This window comes from Trichoplusia ni, chromosome 1 (genome assembly GCF_003590095.1).
Source record: "Trichoplusia ni isolate ovarian cell line Hi5 chromosome 1, tn1, whole genome shotgun sequence".
In the NCBI taxonomy this organism is placed as follows: Eukaryota; Metazoa; Arthropoda; class Insecta; order Lepidoptera; family Noctuidae; genus Trichoplusia; species Trichoplusia ni.
In genome coordinates, this window is record NC_039478.1 from 12,798,665 (window position 1) to 12,815,362 (window position 16,698).

The 16,698-nt window shown below is 33.4% G+C and overlaps 2 protein-coding genes across 2 annotated transcripts; both read right to left on the reverse strand.

Moving 5' to 3' along the window:
• Window positions 1-1,513: 1,513 nt before the first annotated feature.
• LOC113495311 (ejaculatory bulb-specific protein 3-like) lies at window positions 1,514-2,522 on the reverse strand. The gene is made up of 2 exons (XM_026873987.1): window positions 2,324-2,522; window positions 1,514-1,961 (listed from the first exon to the last, which is right to left on the reverse strand). Exons 1-2 carry the CDS (start codon window positions 2,505-2,507, stop codon window positions 1,777-1,779), a joined length of 369 nt encoding a protein of 122 aa, XP_026729788.1. The 5' UTR covers window positions 2,508-2,522; the 3' UTR covers window positions 1,514-1,776.
• Window positions 2,523-5,597: 3,075 nt separating this feature from the next.
• Window positions 5,598-14,370, reverse strand: LOC113500503. Its single transcript, XM_026881332.1, has 6 exons — window positions 14,307-14,370; window positions 12,560-12,756; window positions 12,149-12,337; window positions 6,982-7,054; window positions 6,137-6,336; window positions 5,598-5,788 (listed from the first exon to the last, which is right to left on the reverse strand). Exons 2-6 carry the CDS (start codon window positions 12,753-12,755, stop codon window positions 5,598-5,600), a joined length of 849 nt encoding a protein of 282 aa, XP_026737133.1. The 5' UTR covers window position 12,756; window positions 14,307-14,370.
• Between the last annotated feature and the right edge of the window lie 2,328 nt (window positions 14,371-16,698).

Genomic DNA, 16,698 nt, shown 5'->3' on the forward strand with positions numbered 1-16,698 from the left:
CCGAGATACAAGAATTAAAATTCCTTGATGTGGGATGCGTTTAAAAAAAATACATTTCCTATTTCAATCCGTAACAGTTTGTTTCGTATAGGTGATGAATCTAAAACCTAGAGGCTTATCAAACACTTCTTGACAGAAAAACAGCGCACTACATGTCGTCGTAACTACAACTTTTTTGGAAGTTTATTAATCATTCATCATCATCATTCAATTAACCTGTACACTATTGTCTTAACGTCAATGGATCCTCGCGTGCGTCACATAAACAAAATAAGATCGACAAAACAGGCTCCCACTTGTATACCTTTTTTTGGAACCTACATAAAAGAAAAAATACGAACATCGAAACGGTTTTGTGATAGTCTATAAATACATATTCTCGAATGGTTGCAAGAAACCTTGTGTGAACTACGAGCATATTAAAATATTTTGGAATAAAAGTGAGATGGAGAGCATGAACATTTACGAGTATAACTAACTGGATTATCACTGGCTTCTTATTATTTTGCATTTGAAAAGTTTTAGCTTCATCCGATAAAAATCCCGCGAACCACACTGTGAGAGCGGGACAACGTTCTACGCAGTACATCGCGCTGTTTCACTTCCACAGTCGCAATATATTATTATGGTGGAGGTAGTCTCGCAACACACAACATTGTTCAAAAACACATAATTTTAACTTTATTTTATTAGTTACATAGAATAAATAATTTAATTATTCTCTGTAAAATATATTATAAAGCAAAGTTAAACTATGGATCCGTTGTAAAAAACATCTATTGTTTAATCTAAGAATAACTAACGAAGGCGCAGTGTGACAGAGGTCAAGTTGACAGCCATTAAGATTTGCCTTCAAATTTATTACGTTATAACATTAGCATTTACAGCAAACATAGATTTTTAAGGAAAATATTTTTTTATGTGTTTGACAAAAAAAATCCAAAGACCATCGTATGCCATTTAAAGTAACACGATTCATATTAGGGTTTAGTTGGCTTGAGCTAATCTATTTTATTCCAATTTCTCCCCTTCTATCTCTTCTGCTAGTCTTACGTATTTCTTATCCAGTAGTTTCAGTTTACTAAGTTGGTGCCAAATAATCACACAGTAAAAACACAATTATACCTAAAAAGCCGGAATAATAAAACGTTTCGGTACCCCTTAACAGTTGATGAATACAACGCAAACAAAAATACAAACTAAAGTTTCCCAAGATATCCTTTAAGTTGATCTACACAGGTGTGCAAATTTTATTACAATGGGTTTAGTTGTTTAGCAATCTATCTCGATACATAATTTATATGTTTTTAGTTATTTTAAAGTGAAGTGTCAAGCGCCAAGTCATCTAGTCAAGGATTATATAAGGCAAAAAAACAATACTCGTATCCTTAACATTTTTATAAGGAAGTATAGCTGTATGAAGGCGAACGATGTGAAGGTAAACACTAATACTAGGGCTGGAATATAGTCGATACTAGTAAAAACCGGTTTATAAGAAGAAAAAAGACCAAAGAGTATTTTATCACATTTATTTTCACAACCCTTTAGGTTGATTGCTACACACAAGTTCAGTTCAAAATGATGTTAAAAAATTAGACCCTCTTTCAACAATTCAAGCATTCTGTCAAGCTACAGACAGCTATGAATTTCTAAGGAGGTTTGGGACGCTACTATATGTAGTTCATGTTTCAATTGGAAGACCAATTTAATGGTTATCGTAGCAATTTGAATATTGAACGCTGTGGTTCCTACATAGTTAAGTAAACCAGTCTTTTCTTAAAGAGATCTAAGTTCCCTCTCGTATTTGGACGCGTATTTTCCTTGAGGGTCGTATTTCTTGGAGAGCTGCTTCCAGTAGTCAGGTTCGTTGTGGATCAAATAGGATATGACCCGACGGGTTCCGTCACGCTGGGAGTTCGTGCATTTTGCGCAGTAGTTCTCCAATGCCTCCTTTATGTGGGCTGCAAACAAAAATATTCTGCATGAGGACAGTAATAATTTAATATTATAATAAGACATGTCTTTGGGAAGAAATCCATGATCACATTGATAGTCAACTTGAAACTACTTGGAGTTTAAAGCCTCAGCAGGATAACTGCACAAACCTGCTAAAATATTATTCAAATAAAGAAAGTAATAAAAGACAAGCTCAGTAATTAATATCGGTAAGTTTTTCAACAAATTAAAAAAATGGCAGGCAGTTTTTATATATTTTGGAGCCTATACCTGTTAAATATAGATATCTTAAATCTTTAGAACGTTAAATCTAAGGAACAAGGACTTGCTCCAAAATATCTCTTAAACTTTTAGTAAAACTACTAACATTTAAGCTCCTTGCCATCAGGCGAGCACTTGCCCTGGTCAAGTGTACACTTGACATAAGGGATCAGCAGTCTTTTGTTCGAGAGGATCTCGGACAAGTTCACATTATCGTACTTGTTGGTGTACTGCTGTGGACGAGCGCTGACGGCTGCGACAACCAGGCACAAAAGAAATATGGCCTTCATGTTAATATCTGTCGAAAAAAAATCTACAATTAAGAAAAAAGTTTCATTTGTAGAAACGAGACGCTTTACACGGTATACTAAGGACTCTTTAACGAATGCATTAGTCTAGTTTAACTTTCAGAGTTTATGAGCAGAGGTGGTCATTCTGTATATCTACGAAAGTTTCACTCTTAAAATCTAAAGCCCAATAGCTATGTTTATGTCATCAATGAAAACCAAAAAGGTTTACGCTTCATCTAAAGTCAAATAGCTATATTAATATCATCTTTGGCCTTAGGTCTCAGCGCTTGTAAATATTTCGTTGCGCGTCAAGGTTCTGAAACAATTAGTATAACAAACCAAAGGCAAAAAAAATCTCTATCGGATAACATGCATGGATACATAACTTGTTTATAAACAAGCTATGTTTAGATTGAGATTATTAACGTTTTCTTTAGCGGCGTCTATTTTTAACATTCGAAAAACCCAGTGTATTTATATACAAAGAGGAATTATCGTCTTTAATTCATACTGACATTTGGTAAAGTGAAGCAGTGGACGCAACACTATGTAGATACAAAGAAATTCAATATAACTTTAAAGGAGGTTCAAACAAAATGTGAATAATAGGCTTCCTTTGAAGTTCCCGCTAAACATTGATAGACAGAAAAGGAAACATTGAAACAAAGAGAGCACTTCTCTAACAAAGGGTTGTTCCGAATGATAAGTGCACCTGACATTTAAAAAAGCACAATTTATAAAGATCCAACTTACTGTTTAAAACCAGAATAGTATTCACAAGTGCACCCACTGACGGACACGGTACGTTTAAGGGCTATTATAGGGCCCATGTTTTATATAGCATCTAGGACATTGGCAGCCATCCTGACTGAGAAACAAGTTCCAAGTCCTTAGTATGCATGCGTAAAACATAAACATCACGATTTCGCACAAAGTGGAACATTTCGCCTCACTTACGCATTGAATTTAATTAAAACTGGTTTCCAGGGATTTTCTGCTAATATGGATCCATAAATAAACATAATCTAGAATGAGAATAAATTGCCTGGTTTCATTCCGTTGTTCCGAGAAATGGTCTGAGCAAAGGCTTTATTTTGATGGACTTGTTGTTTATCTTGCACACAAGGTAAGTTTCTTATGGCCTTCAACATTTGGAAACAAAATATCTGGAAATAGGTCAGCAAATCTTGTTGTGAATGTCCTTGAACCTTCAAGTTCCACAAGGCATCTCACTCGCTTACCCTGATCTGGTTAGAGGAAGCGAGATGCCGAACACGTGAGATGATGCATCGCACCTTGCGATGCACTATCTTGCTTCCACATTCGAACTTCTACTTCAAGACTGGTAGTGTTGTTTCAGAATACGGGAACATGTCCTACTGTTACTACTACATGTGTTGCAGAACAAGTCAAGTAAGAAGCGGGTTACCCTGTTTCCAAAAGCAAAACATTGACAACTAGTTTTATGGCCTTCCATCTGTGTTCGTTGACGTTGTGTCTGTGTGTCTTCAACAGTTTGTTTGTTGTTTACAAGCATGTTTAATTAATCCTACACAACTCTATTAAATACAACAATTATAACCAAATGTTGCTTCCTAATGTTGGTCGTAAAATACAATTAAAATATTTTTTACATCTGTTGCCTCGTCAATCGTTATCGCGTCATTAAAACAAAAACGGTATGGTATGTAGATCGTCAAATGTTTTTGTCCGTATGACTAGTATGAAAAGCAATAAAAAATGCCGGCTTGTTTTGTTTTGATTTGGTAGAGAAGGCTTATAATACTAAAAACAAAGACCTACGAGTTCTGCTTCTGCTTAATCCTATTTACTACTCAAAAAATTGAAACAATGAAAAAAAACACAAAAATAAATATGTGATTGTCACATGTGATTGTTTTTATATATGCTGTGACTGGCAGAAAGAAAATAACAAAGCTAACAAAAACTAATAATTTTACCTTGCGTTTCTACATGTCTTGAATTATAAATAGCATAATAATATGAATGTTTGGAGCATTTTTTTAGAAGTTCTTATTTATGCTCTGCTGAGTTTTGTTGTTATAGAATAATTCTTTAATATAATTAGGCCTGTTAGGTCCGGGCAGATTTTAATTTTAATTGATTTTTAGCTATCAATAAACTCAACAAAATTTAGCATGGTTTTAAATGAAATATAGCTGTGAATGAAATAAAATTAGTAGTTAAGTGGAATAAGTGGAGGTATTTTTTTGGTATCTTGATGATTGATGTAACTACTTGGCTTTGGAAATAAATAAATTGACAATAGGTACTCACGCAAAAGGAAGACAGTACCTGAATTATTTCGGTACGTATTTCACCGTCGTTACTCCCCGGTATTAGTTCAAACTATTGATGATTCCTTATAGTTTTCTACAAAAAAGTATACTAATACACGGAATCCTCGTTTTTCAATGGAAAATATTGCATAACATACATATGTATAAGAAACAAGTCCAAATTAAATAAACTAAAAAAAACAATGTTTAAACTTTTTCACTAACCTAATTAATTATTTTATGAAGATAAATTAATTATGCTATTGTTCAATTTTAAGTCGCATTCGAAAAAATATTTAAAATGGTAGTATCATATAATTTTCATTGTGTTACCTCGCTAGCATAAAAAGCGAGTGTCTAAAATACAATAATGTAAACTCATCAAACTATTTTTTGCGCTTCAGTCTCGAGAGATAATTTGTTTCAAATTGTTTGTGTTTTGGAGATGTCATGTACAAGTGTTCAGAAATACTATACTTTGGCTACAATGCTATAGCATTCCCATGGGCAATTTTTAGATATTGAATGTTCCCAAAAAAAATGTGGAAAAAGCTTGCCTTGGAAACCTGCCACAGTAAAAAAATATCGTATAGTTATAATCCTTTTGTTTATGTTGATGTTGACGAGTATATGCATGTTCATTATGCTAATGAACAGAACTTAATAGTAAATATCAGCCATTATTCTCATACAAGCAATACACCAAAAGAAGAAAGTAATTTCAATAATAAACTTTATTTACAAACTAAAATCACATCACAAGGTAGCTTTACAATAAGTTATGTATAATTTAAGCCTTGATTTCTCGGAGTTCCTTCTCGTATTTAGCGGTGAATTTGTTCTCGGGGTCGTACTTGGCGGTGAGCTCCTTCCAGTAGGCATCCTCGTTGTTGATGAGGTGGCCGATCACCTTCCTGGTGCCGTTCTTCTGGGTCTCAGTGCACTTGGCGCATTCGTTCTCGAGAGCTTCCTTGATGTGGTCTGTAATTGGAATGAAGGAATTAGTATTTTGGAGAACTGCTAGCTTAATCTTATTAGCATGATGACAACAAATCAAGTAATTAATTTCGACGATGCCTTTGACAACATGTCCTTACTCCTCATTCTTTGCAATAATAATAAGCTTAGGCATTTTTAAATTGTCTTGCTACCGATATAATCTTTAAATCTATATAAATATTATAAAGTTTGGTCGGTTAAAAGTGATTTTGTATTATTACATCTATAGTAGTAGCTTTCGTCGGCTTTGACCACTGTGCTCAATATATCCAGAAACACTCGTTACATCACCATTTTCATACTGTCTATTATATTTTGAACTATATGTACCTTTGAGTTCCTTAGCATCGGGGGCGCACTTGCCCTGGTCGAGCACACACTTGACGTAAGGCACCAGCAGACGGCGGTTGCTCAGGATCTCATCCAGGTCCAGGTTGTCGTAGCGGTCGGTGTAGTGCTCCTCAGGGCGGGCGAACGCCATGACAGCGACGGACAGGACGACAAATACGATAGCGGACTTCATTTTGATTCTGGAAGGAGAATTTTTAAATTGTATTTTTTGTCGGCAGGCCCTGGGAGGAACAGGATTGATTCTCATAGAGTAGTCACAGTTACTGTTAGACATAGACATAGACCGGAATATGATGAAAGCAATATAGGAATATAAGAGGAATTTAAGGTCACAATATTTGTAAACACATATACACATATTGATAAACACTTAGATAGAATGTCAATTTCATAAAAGGTTATGATGTTGGAGGCTCTATTTAAAAAAAGATTAATTGAATCCATTTTTACGGACAGACTTATGTATAGACATCGTAGACTTAGCAATAGAGTTCCGTATTTGCACTTTGGGGACGGAACCCTAAAAAAGGAACACAATTTTTTTGTAAATAAAATATAATTCTTCTTAGACAACGGTCCCTTTAAAAGAAAAGTGCCCTTAATAAAGATCAAAATGAATATTTTTCTAATAGTAAATGTAATAGTAAATCTTTCTAAAATTAGAATTTCCCGCCAGAAATATCTTAAATCGATTTATGTGACCCAAGATCCCTAAGGGTATCATACTATGCGTTATACACCAAAACCAGAAAGATAAACAAATCCAACAAATAAAAATAAAATATAATATTTCTTGGATTAAAATAAATATTAAATTATAATACCTGATTGTTTGCGAGTTGTTTAACCACGGATCAAGTGCTGAGCGATCTACTACAGCTTGGAGCTTTGACTGTTCTTATATACCATTAAAGTGGCGAGGCAAAAACTTCGGACGTACTTAGATGTATGACTAATAATATTATGTATTAATAAGTGTTTTCACCTGGTGACTCGGTAGGAAATGTTTTTATTTAAATACTCATGGACATTTTGGGGGCTTCCGATGTTTTAAATTTTTAATTTAAAATTATTAATTACTTTTTAAAATAATATAATTGGTAACTTCCGTCATATAGCCTCGGTTTTTTAGTACGGTTATGAGTTTAAGCGTTGTTGCCATAGCAACAAAGCTTGTTATTAAAAAAAAATAACCAAAAATCCCTGTATGGAAATTTACCTTTTAAGAAAGTTATCATGCATTGTTTATCAACATATATTTAATGAAATTGTCTTAGTGTTAAGGGAAACGAATCAAAAATTCTGTTTCAGAGTGATCCTTGCTGTGTGAATTTCTCAATGAAATTTCTTATCAGTGATACTCTTAAAATGGTTACTATTTTGCAGTGTACCTATCTAAAAACTTTTTACCTTTAGAACTATTTAGAACCTGGCAAACAATCATTTATGTATAGGTATACAAAGGAAGCAAAATACAAACCAAACCTCCATGTTTATTTTGGGAACACGATATTGTTGACTTAGCACGGGTTCAAGAGCCAGTAGGCTAATTCAACAACCCAAATATGGTAGTAGCTTTCAAACTGCTTAGAATTATTGCAACAAAAGTTATGTGCAAGTTCTCGATAAAGCAAAATTTGCTGGTTCAAGGTGGTTCTTTGGCAAGCCATGGAAAGCTATAGGGTTGAAAAAATAATTGAAGAGGATTCTGAGGTAAAAAATTAAAGAGAATGGCTACAATATCTGGAAATGAAAAGGTCTTGTATAGACATTTTATTACGCCATTCCAATTTCGAAAATCTAAAAGAGACATTTTTTCTTTATTTTTCAGTTGTGTTTTCACTATTCCGTCCATAAGAAACGACTTCAGGATTGAAAATGTTCCGTGTAACAGATACCTATCTGAGAGATGAAAATTAATTTACATGGACCAAGTGATTACCTAATCATTGAATTAATTTGCATGTCTGCATCGATAAATCAATAAACCTACTGAATATCAACAACACAGTCAACACTTACCTTTAACTTTATGAATTCTAAGAGATCGTTTACGTCATTCGTTTTTGCCGCAACTAGCCTATCTTGATGTCAAACAACATGTATAAAGAACTAGTTGTTTATAACTATCAACAAATAATAATTCATTTATTCGTACGTTAAGAGTAAGATGGACGTCGAGTCGGTTGTGAAGACGAATTATATAAATCGATAGAATCTTGTTAGGAATTAAATGTATCATTATTAGTCTTGCTAATGAAATAGTTGAAGATGGATTTAATAAATGTAAGTGTGTTTTTCAAATAGTGAATTTAAAGCGTACAAAACAAGGTATCTACCTAATATAGTTTAAACTTGTGACACATGATATTTATTTTTAGAATTGCCCCAAGATCTGGTTGATCTTTTTGCACCTCCCAAAAAGGTTATAATTTGTTTTTATTTAAATTACAGTGCTATCGATTCCACAAAGCTGTCCCTCCTTATTATTTATTGGGTTCGTTGTTTTAATTAAATAAGATATCCATTTTTTATTTGTTTTTGGATTTAATTTTGTTTACTATTCATGTACTGGATGGATACTGGATTAACATCAATCACATATAAAATGAATAGAAGTATCCACACTCTAACGACCAAATTTTCCGGAATAATTTTCGCTGTTCCCGTATTAGGTATTTTGCGGTGAAAAGCTATGGAGGTCATTGTCATCCGTTCTTTAGTAAGAGTGCACTTCAAAAGGGTTATTGCACATTCTCATGTTATTTAATTATAAATTCTTGTTTTAAATGCGTAAAACATTTTCTTTCTGTTGATGTATAAATTCTAATAAAACGCACTCTATAATAATCTAATTCTATTTTAGCATGTCTGCTGGATTTTACGCCCCATCGCGACAATCGTAGCAACTGGTTTTTGATAACTTTTTTTTGACGTCACAATACCTGTAGTCTCTGTCGGCAAAAAAACCTTTGTTTTTCATTTTACATTTAGGCATCTGACGTCATTGGAAACCTGTGAGATTTTTGCAGAAAAAAAACTGTAACATTTTTTTGGTAAGCACGCAAAAGTTATTTATAAATCATGTCTTTAACAAAACAACTGCTTCATTGATGTGATCTAAAAGTTGCGAAGAATATTGTATTTGGCCACATTAAGATAGGTAAAAGAAACGATTGTCGTCCTGAGCACCCGTTCTTATAAGGAGTGAGGGGTAGGCTTTTTACACGCTACAGACACTTTTTACAGACTAGAGCCAGCCAGAGTCGCGCAGAGTATGCGCGAGCGATCCCGTGACTCTGGCTAAAGCAGTAGAAGGGGCCCTGGGTCATTTTAATCACGCCGTGCCCTCGACGTGGGTTGAAGTCATTAGCATTTCACCCCGGAAAAAAAGGGCAGTGCGCTCTAGAAACCTAAGCTGATCAAACTATCGGCCAACTAAAAGTCTGTAGTCTGAGGATAATTTTTTTCCTATGCAAACGTGTCTTTGTTTACGATAACAAAATCAAATCCAAACCAACCAACTCAAAAGACTTTATAAGAATTTAAAATTGTTTGTCTTTATAATAATTAAAAATCTGAAAAAACATTTATTTAATTTTATAATAATGATACAACTATAGACAATTATTCATTGTACATATTGACAAAAAAAAACTTTAAGTTCTTAAATTACTTATTGTTTTAATAGTTAGGTAAAGTTTTTGTGACTCATTTTTAATTCGACATAAAATTATTAATTTCCAGATATGAACATTTTTATGTACCAAAATGACCACTTATAATGTTTTATCAATTGATAAATTTTGATGAGCCAAGATCGGCTTTTTGCCTCCCTGTTTTGTACTACTGTTTGTCGGTCAGTTCAATGTGTTAACATATCAAACAACTAAGTACATGTGCATTTCCGCTTGTGCACTTCACACTACAAATTCCTTCTTAAAATTAGAGTATTGTGAAAGAGAGAGTGCAATACACAGCGTAGAGTGGCATCTCTCTTCCACAGCTGTATGAGAGTAAAGTAATAGACTCTTTCAATTATGTTATTTTCAGCACAATTCTTTTTAATTTTGAATTGTATGGAATGTTAGACTATTGAAAGAATTATAATATACCATATTTGTGCTGAAGATTATACTTAATTGCGGAAATCAATCATACTGCGTTGCAAGTACTGCCATCTACCAAAACATGTCGGAACTACTCGGCTGTATAACTGGAGTAGGTACAGTAGGTATTTAGTAGAGGTACAGTGCCGAATTTTACGTAATGGTATAGATATAGAGACTTATTTCATTTTGACCAGAGATGATCATACATAACATAGATAACAGACATCATAGGGAAAATATTTAACCACCTGTTAAGTGGGCTTTGAAAAAAAAATATACTGCGGTTATATGGACATTTGTCAAAAGTAACATTTTCAATGTTATATTATTATTTTTTTAGTTAATCTAAATCACCATCGTCGTAATGTCAAGTAACGAAAGTCATTTGAAACCTTGATTCCAAACAGTGGAAACTGGAATCGCCAAACTGTGGTCACCAAGGGTGGTGATCAATGCTCAAGCCTTGCAAATTTTATTTTGATGTTTCCTTGTGGTCTATCTTTTCAAAGACACAAACAGATAGACAACAACGTGATATTATCAGGATTCAGTTTTTTCGTTTCGTGTTACGGAAGCCTAAAAACGTGTGAAGGCCGTAAAAAATTTAACGATTAACTGGAAGTTAAGGTTTAAAAGGAAAATTCCTTTTTTAAGTACTTGGTGTAATTAACTCGTCAGTGACGCAAGTATCAAAGTTTATTTAGTGACAATAATGAAATCTGCACATAACATGATTACTCACTCAGTCATTATTAATTAGCATGCGTTAGCGACAGATCAGAATAGAGTCGTTAGTAGGTAATTGCCAATCGAGTTATAATGTTATATTTTTTATAGTTTAAGCCATATGTTCTTTTATTTTAACCATATTTTTAAACAACATCTCCCGCACTAAGAATGTGAATCCTTGTGTTGCGGGGGCTTGCATAAAGTCAACCAGACTCAACAAAAATTGTGGATTACAAAAACCTTTTTACTCGTCATTTCATTGCTAATTCTATTTAGACTGAAGTTCAAAGAGAACCAGCAACGTGTTGACCTGTCAAAGATTATTTTTTATAAACGGATTAAATATGATTAACTTTGTCGTACACGAAGTGACAGTCTATCTGGCATCCTCATCATCAGCAAGCAGCAGGCAGCTCGGTACCCCTTCATCCTTATTTAAGGTCAAAACTATTTAACAGATAGAAGAGCTACAGCTGAGATATCCTATCGTTATTAACGTGATAAAGGACGGTGGCAAAATATATCAACCATAGGTTGTAGTGACTAATATTAATAAAATCAAGTTTTACTAACAACCCAAGTAATATTCAGAAAACAAGTTTTGCAGAATATAGAGCCTACAACTGTGACATTAATCTCTCAATTCAACTTGTGTCAATGGACTCTCATCATCTAAACATCATTGTTTTAGGAACGGATTATAATGTGACTGATTGTCATAAGATTATATAATAAAACAAAAACAATTTATCATTAATAAATTTCTTTATTATGGTAAAGTCGACTGTAAATCAGTGGCAATCTAACATCGATAAAACCTTGTTATATAACGTCAAGGTTTATTCTTGTCAGTCTTATTACCACAGATGAATAATCCACTATTAAACTATTTCATGTAATTCACAAGCCTTGATACGGTATATCACATCTCAATTTTATCAAATTAAATTAAATAAGAAAGAAATTAACATCACTGGGGAATGCTACAAAAGAGGTAATCAAAACGTGTGGCTGCAAAAACAAATATCAAAAGAAACGAAATTCGAATGCAATTAAAAACAAAAGAGCCACTCTATTTTGAAACTGAAAACTTCACAACTCCGGATCTATTTTGACGATATTCTTAATTTGAATCCTGGGTATATTTAATGGATCTGTATCTTCCTGAGTTCGGCTTCATGTTTAGTAGAGTACTTGTTTTGTGGGTCATATTTAGCCTTGAGCTGGTTCCAGTAGTCCTGTTCGTAGTTGATGAGGTGACCCATCACCTGGCGAGTTCCATCGCGCTGGGCTGTCGTGCATTTAGCGCAGTCTTCTTCTAACGCTTCCCTGATGTGAGCTGGAATTTAGAATAATAAATAATGAGTAAATAAGTCCTTAAGGTGTGTCATATCATTGAAGTCTTAAGTACAAGCGTTGGTGGTTGAGAAAATAGTAAGATACATTTCTTCTTCATGTCATATTTCTTTAAATAAGAAAAGGATAGATTAATTTTATTGGTATTCACACTTTTAAATTCTAATTATCTTGCAATCAATAGATAGTGCAGTACTCTACTTACATTTGAGCTCTTTGCCGTCGGGAGTGCACTTTCCTTCGTCGAGGATACACTTGAGGTAGGGTAGCAGCAGCCGACGGTTGTTCAGAATCTCAGTCAAGTTGATGTTGTCATATCTGTCAGTGTACCGGCTCTCATTAGGCCTGGCCACCGCCACAGCCGCCAACGCAAACAGGCAAAAAATAATAACGCTCTTCATTCTGAAATAAAAAAACAAACTTGCTGGTAATGGTAAAAATACTGGCTGGTAAAGCTTTATAAAAATAAGTCTTATGTTTTAAAAAAGGAATTAGCGTTAATCACAGAGCTTCTGTTGATAAAGAACTGGTTCCACGATTTCTTGTTGATACACAGTTTTATTTAAAAAAAAACGGCCAACTGTGAGTGGGACTCGAGCTTCGAATGTCCGTACGAAGCTATGTAGGTTTATGAGTTACGCTAGTTTACTGAAAAAAAATATATTTTAAGCTGTGACAAAAATTAAAGGGCTTTCTTCACATCAAATTTCAAAGTTCTGAGTACACGGAAAATGCCCTGTAAATGTTTGTTCCAGTGCGAGGTTCGAAACCACGTGTTCCTCAGTAAAACGCTCTTGACATAATGACAGACTAATCGTCATCAAAGTTATCCTATAAGGTTTCTATTTTTTTCCTTCCAAAGTACAAAACCCAAAAAATATGTATATGCTTATTTTTATTACGAGCCGTAAATATTGTATAAGTTAAGTTATATTGCTAAATACTGTAAAAGCTAAATAAAAACGACATCCTAAACGATTTTCTCAGTCAAGAGTTACGGTGCCCCAGACAGACAGGAAACCCTCACAAAAATAGATCCCGAACTTAAATCACGTATCACAGCGGCTGGGATTTGAAAACACTGATATGAGTAAAAAGTATACGCACTTATTTCAGTTCACAAAATGACCACGACAGAAATAGACGTATGATTGTTGTTTAAGTAACAGCGATTGTTGAAACTGCACGTATGAAGACCTTTTTCGATAAATATACTTCGTAATATTTGTTCCCCTTCCTCTTGGTCATGAGGAAAATGCTAGAAAATATGTTAAACCTTAACTGAGCAATGTACTTAAGGGTTTACTTGGGTACTCGGAACCTTTCGTATAATAGAAATCGAATCATCTAGTGAAGAGAAAAACGCACTATGTTTATGCACAATAATAATAATCTTATAAAAATTAAATCGTCTGTCATTTAAACATTTACTTAACAAAATAACAATTTGTTCTTAACTATTATGTAAGAGCGAATCCCGAACTTGACTTTGTAAAGGATTTTTTGTGACTGTCAATTAAGACACTGATATTATTAAATAATCGTTTTTAACATCTGTATCTCACTAATATTCTTAACCTTGACCGCTAATAAATGACAACAACCCGATTAATATCACAAAAAAAAACTTAATAAGACATCTAATTATAAAACCTTAAGACGAGCAAAAAGTTATTTTATGACTATCTATGGCATATCAAAGTCATCAAACAAGAAACAGTACTTATCTTTACGTGGTAAAAATCATAATAAAAATAAAGAGTCAAAGTATTATTCAAAGGACTATGAAAGCTTATGAAAAAAACAAAAGAAAGTTTTCGAAACAAATTTTAACAAAAAGGTGTTAAAATATCGTTATATATAGTATCATTGTTTTTTTAATCTGTCTCGAAATTAACTGTTTTTTTTTTTCAAAATATTATTGAACAGTGATGGTTGGTAGAAAAACTGACCTTAGATTTGGTGCAAGGCAGTACTGTCGAAGAGCTCAGTGACACGACTAGTAATTCGTTGATCGGTCACCAACCACTTTTTATACGAAACGCAAACGTTTTGAATTTAGAAAACGAAACTAGTTCTGTCAATTTCTTGAGCCTACAATCCGCAGAATCGTATTAGTCATAGCACTCATAGTGATTATGAAAATTGTAAATGTTTGTTTAAATTATCAGAAATCAAAACATAGATTTTTAGACCTGAATTCGAATTGTCTTCAATTCAATACTATTGTCACAAATATTTTTATAATTAATGGATGAGTGGAATTACTCATTGCATTCCATTTAATTCGGTACTCCAGTTAGCAACGCAATATACCAATACAATTCAATTAGTCATGGAGTTTAGATAGCCACATAGCAAATCCTTTAATATTATTCCAGGAAACGCAAGCCATAAAAAAAGCAAGCAGAAAACGCATGTGGAAACGGTAGGTAGTAAAATTTGAAAGCGAAGGATTATGTATTAGTGTGATCCACGAATGCTTGCCCTGAGTATAGTTTCTGTGCTTGTGACTTAAATGTTTGTAAAACCCCTGAAGATAGGTTCATACAATTCCTTAGTGCAGGAGTTGTTTTTATTAAAAAAAGTAAGCAAAAAATCGCCTTTAAACATCATAGCAAATGAAAACCCACAGAATTTGAGTTAATTTTAAATCTTCAAAAAGCTTATAACTGTAAAACATCGATATTTCATATTCCTTTACATTATCGATTACATATAGAAACAGGTTATGCCTGTTCCTAATGCTAAAGTAAAGACAAACACTCATACGCAAGCGTTTATTGATCCTGAGAATACATCGTCGAAGAAAACAGTTCTTGGAATAGTTCGTTTATACCTATGACAGATGACCGCATGTTTTGCTAAGACGATGTACTAATAAGAGGTGTTAGTACACCACGGTGTCATTCTTCAAGGACTTTGTGAGAAAAAGAAAACTTTTATTTAGTTAATAGAGAATTTGGAGTGTTTTGGAGTAAACTAAGTATTCCAATTCGTATTATTGTCGAACTCTCAATAGAAAAGCGTGTTAAAAAAATTGCAGCTATAGTATTTTTAGTTACAATCCAATCTAAACAAAAGCTTAATTAGACTGAGTTATTATAACTCCAAATAAACTTTTTTAACAAGGTCAAGGATACCTAGATATTAAAAGTTTTTTAGCTTTAATCATATAAGGTAAGGACGATTTAAAAACTTATAGATAAAATAACGTAAACAAGTAAATAATTATTTATGGTGGAGATGTAAGTAAATCCTCCCACTGCTTCTTAAAGTAATATTATTGCAATGAAAAGTGGCGTCTACCTAAAAAATGAAAAACACTGTCTCGGCTCTACAACTGCATTTAAGAGTTAAGACATGGGAATGTACTTACTATGTACTTAGATATACGAGAATTATGGTAGGTACTGATATACCAGTTTAGCTCTATCATAATTATCTCACAATCGGTGAAAAAATTGTTATTAATCTATAAACGTTAATACGACTACCGAGTATTGCTGACGTCTATTGAATTAGCATTTAACTGTCAAACGTGTTTCAGCATAAATCTTACGAGTGAGCCAATAATATTTACATTTGGATTGTAAATAAGAAAATAGAAGTCAACTACCTACTGCTCAGTGCTACCTAGATGATATTTTTTTAATAAAACTCTTTGCTGTGTGTCCCGTGGTATACTAATTATTCTAATTAATCTTTTGATTGAATCTAACTCCGTAGTCTTAATAAATAATTTTGATGTCGTAATCGAAAAGGTGAACAACCTTTAAACTGTCTGTCTGTCTGTTCATGATTAAAGTAAATGTCTATTAAATATGTGGTTCAAAATATTAACCAAAACTTTGCAAAATAGTCCAGCATTGACTAAATAGCTCTAAACGGCTACTTAAAAGTATTTTTTTTAAATTTGAATTTGGAAAAGAAAGTTTTGACTTCTGACGTATCCACTCTCCGCTGACGTAGACAAGTAAATTAAACCTTGTAAACAAAGCAGGGTTTTTACCTGTAACCTGCTCGTGCAGATACAGTTTGCCGTTATAAATAACAAGATATACGTAAGCTTGGGAAATTTAAAGAGCGAATATTGAGACCAAAACATTAAGATATAAATATAAATGTTGTAAATCCCCGAGCCAGCCCGGTGCATAGTAACGACCTCGTTAATATACAAAATGTTGTGTATTACGTTTATTTCCATCAGCTGTTAAGAATACAAATAAGTGAGTCATTTAATTTCTTCCCACAAGCTCGCTGGGATATTTCCATTCGAGTTATAAATGCAGCATCTCAAGAAATAAATAAATTACAAACACTACAATATAAGGAGAGCTCGTC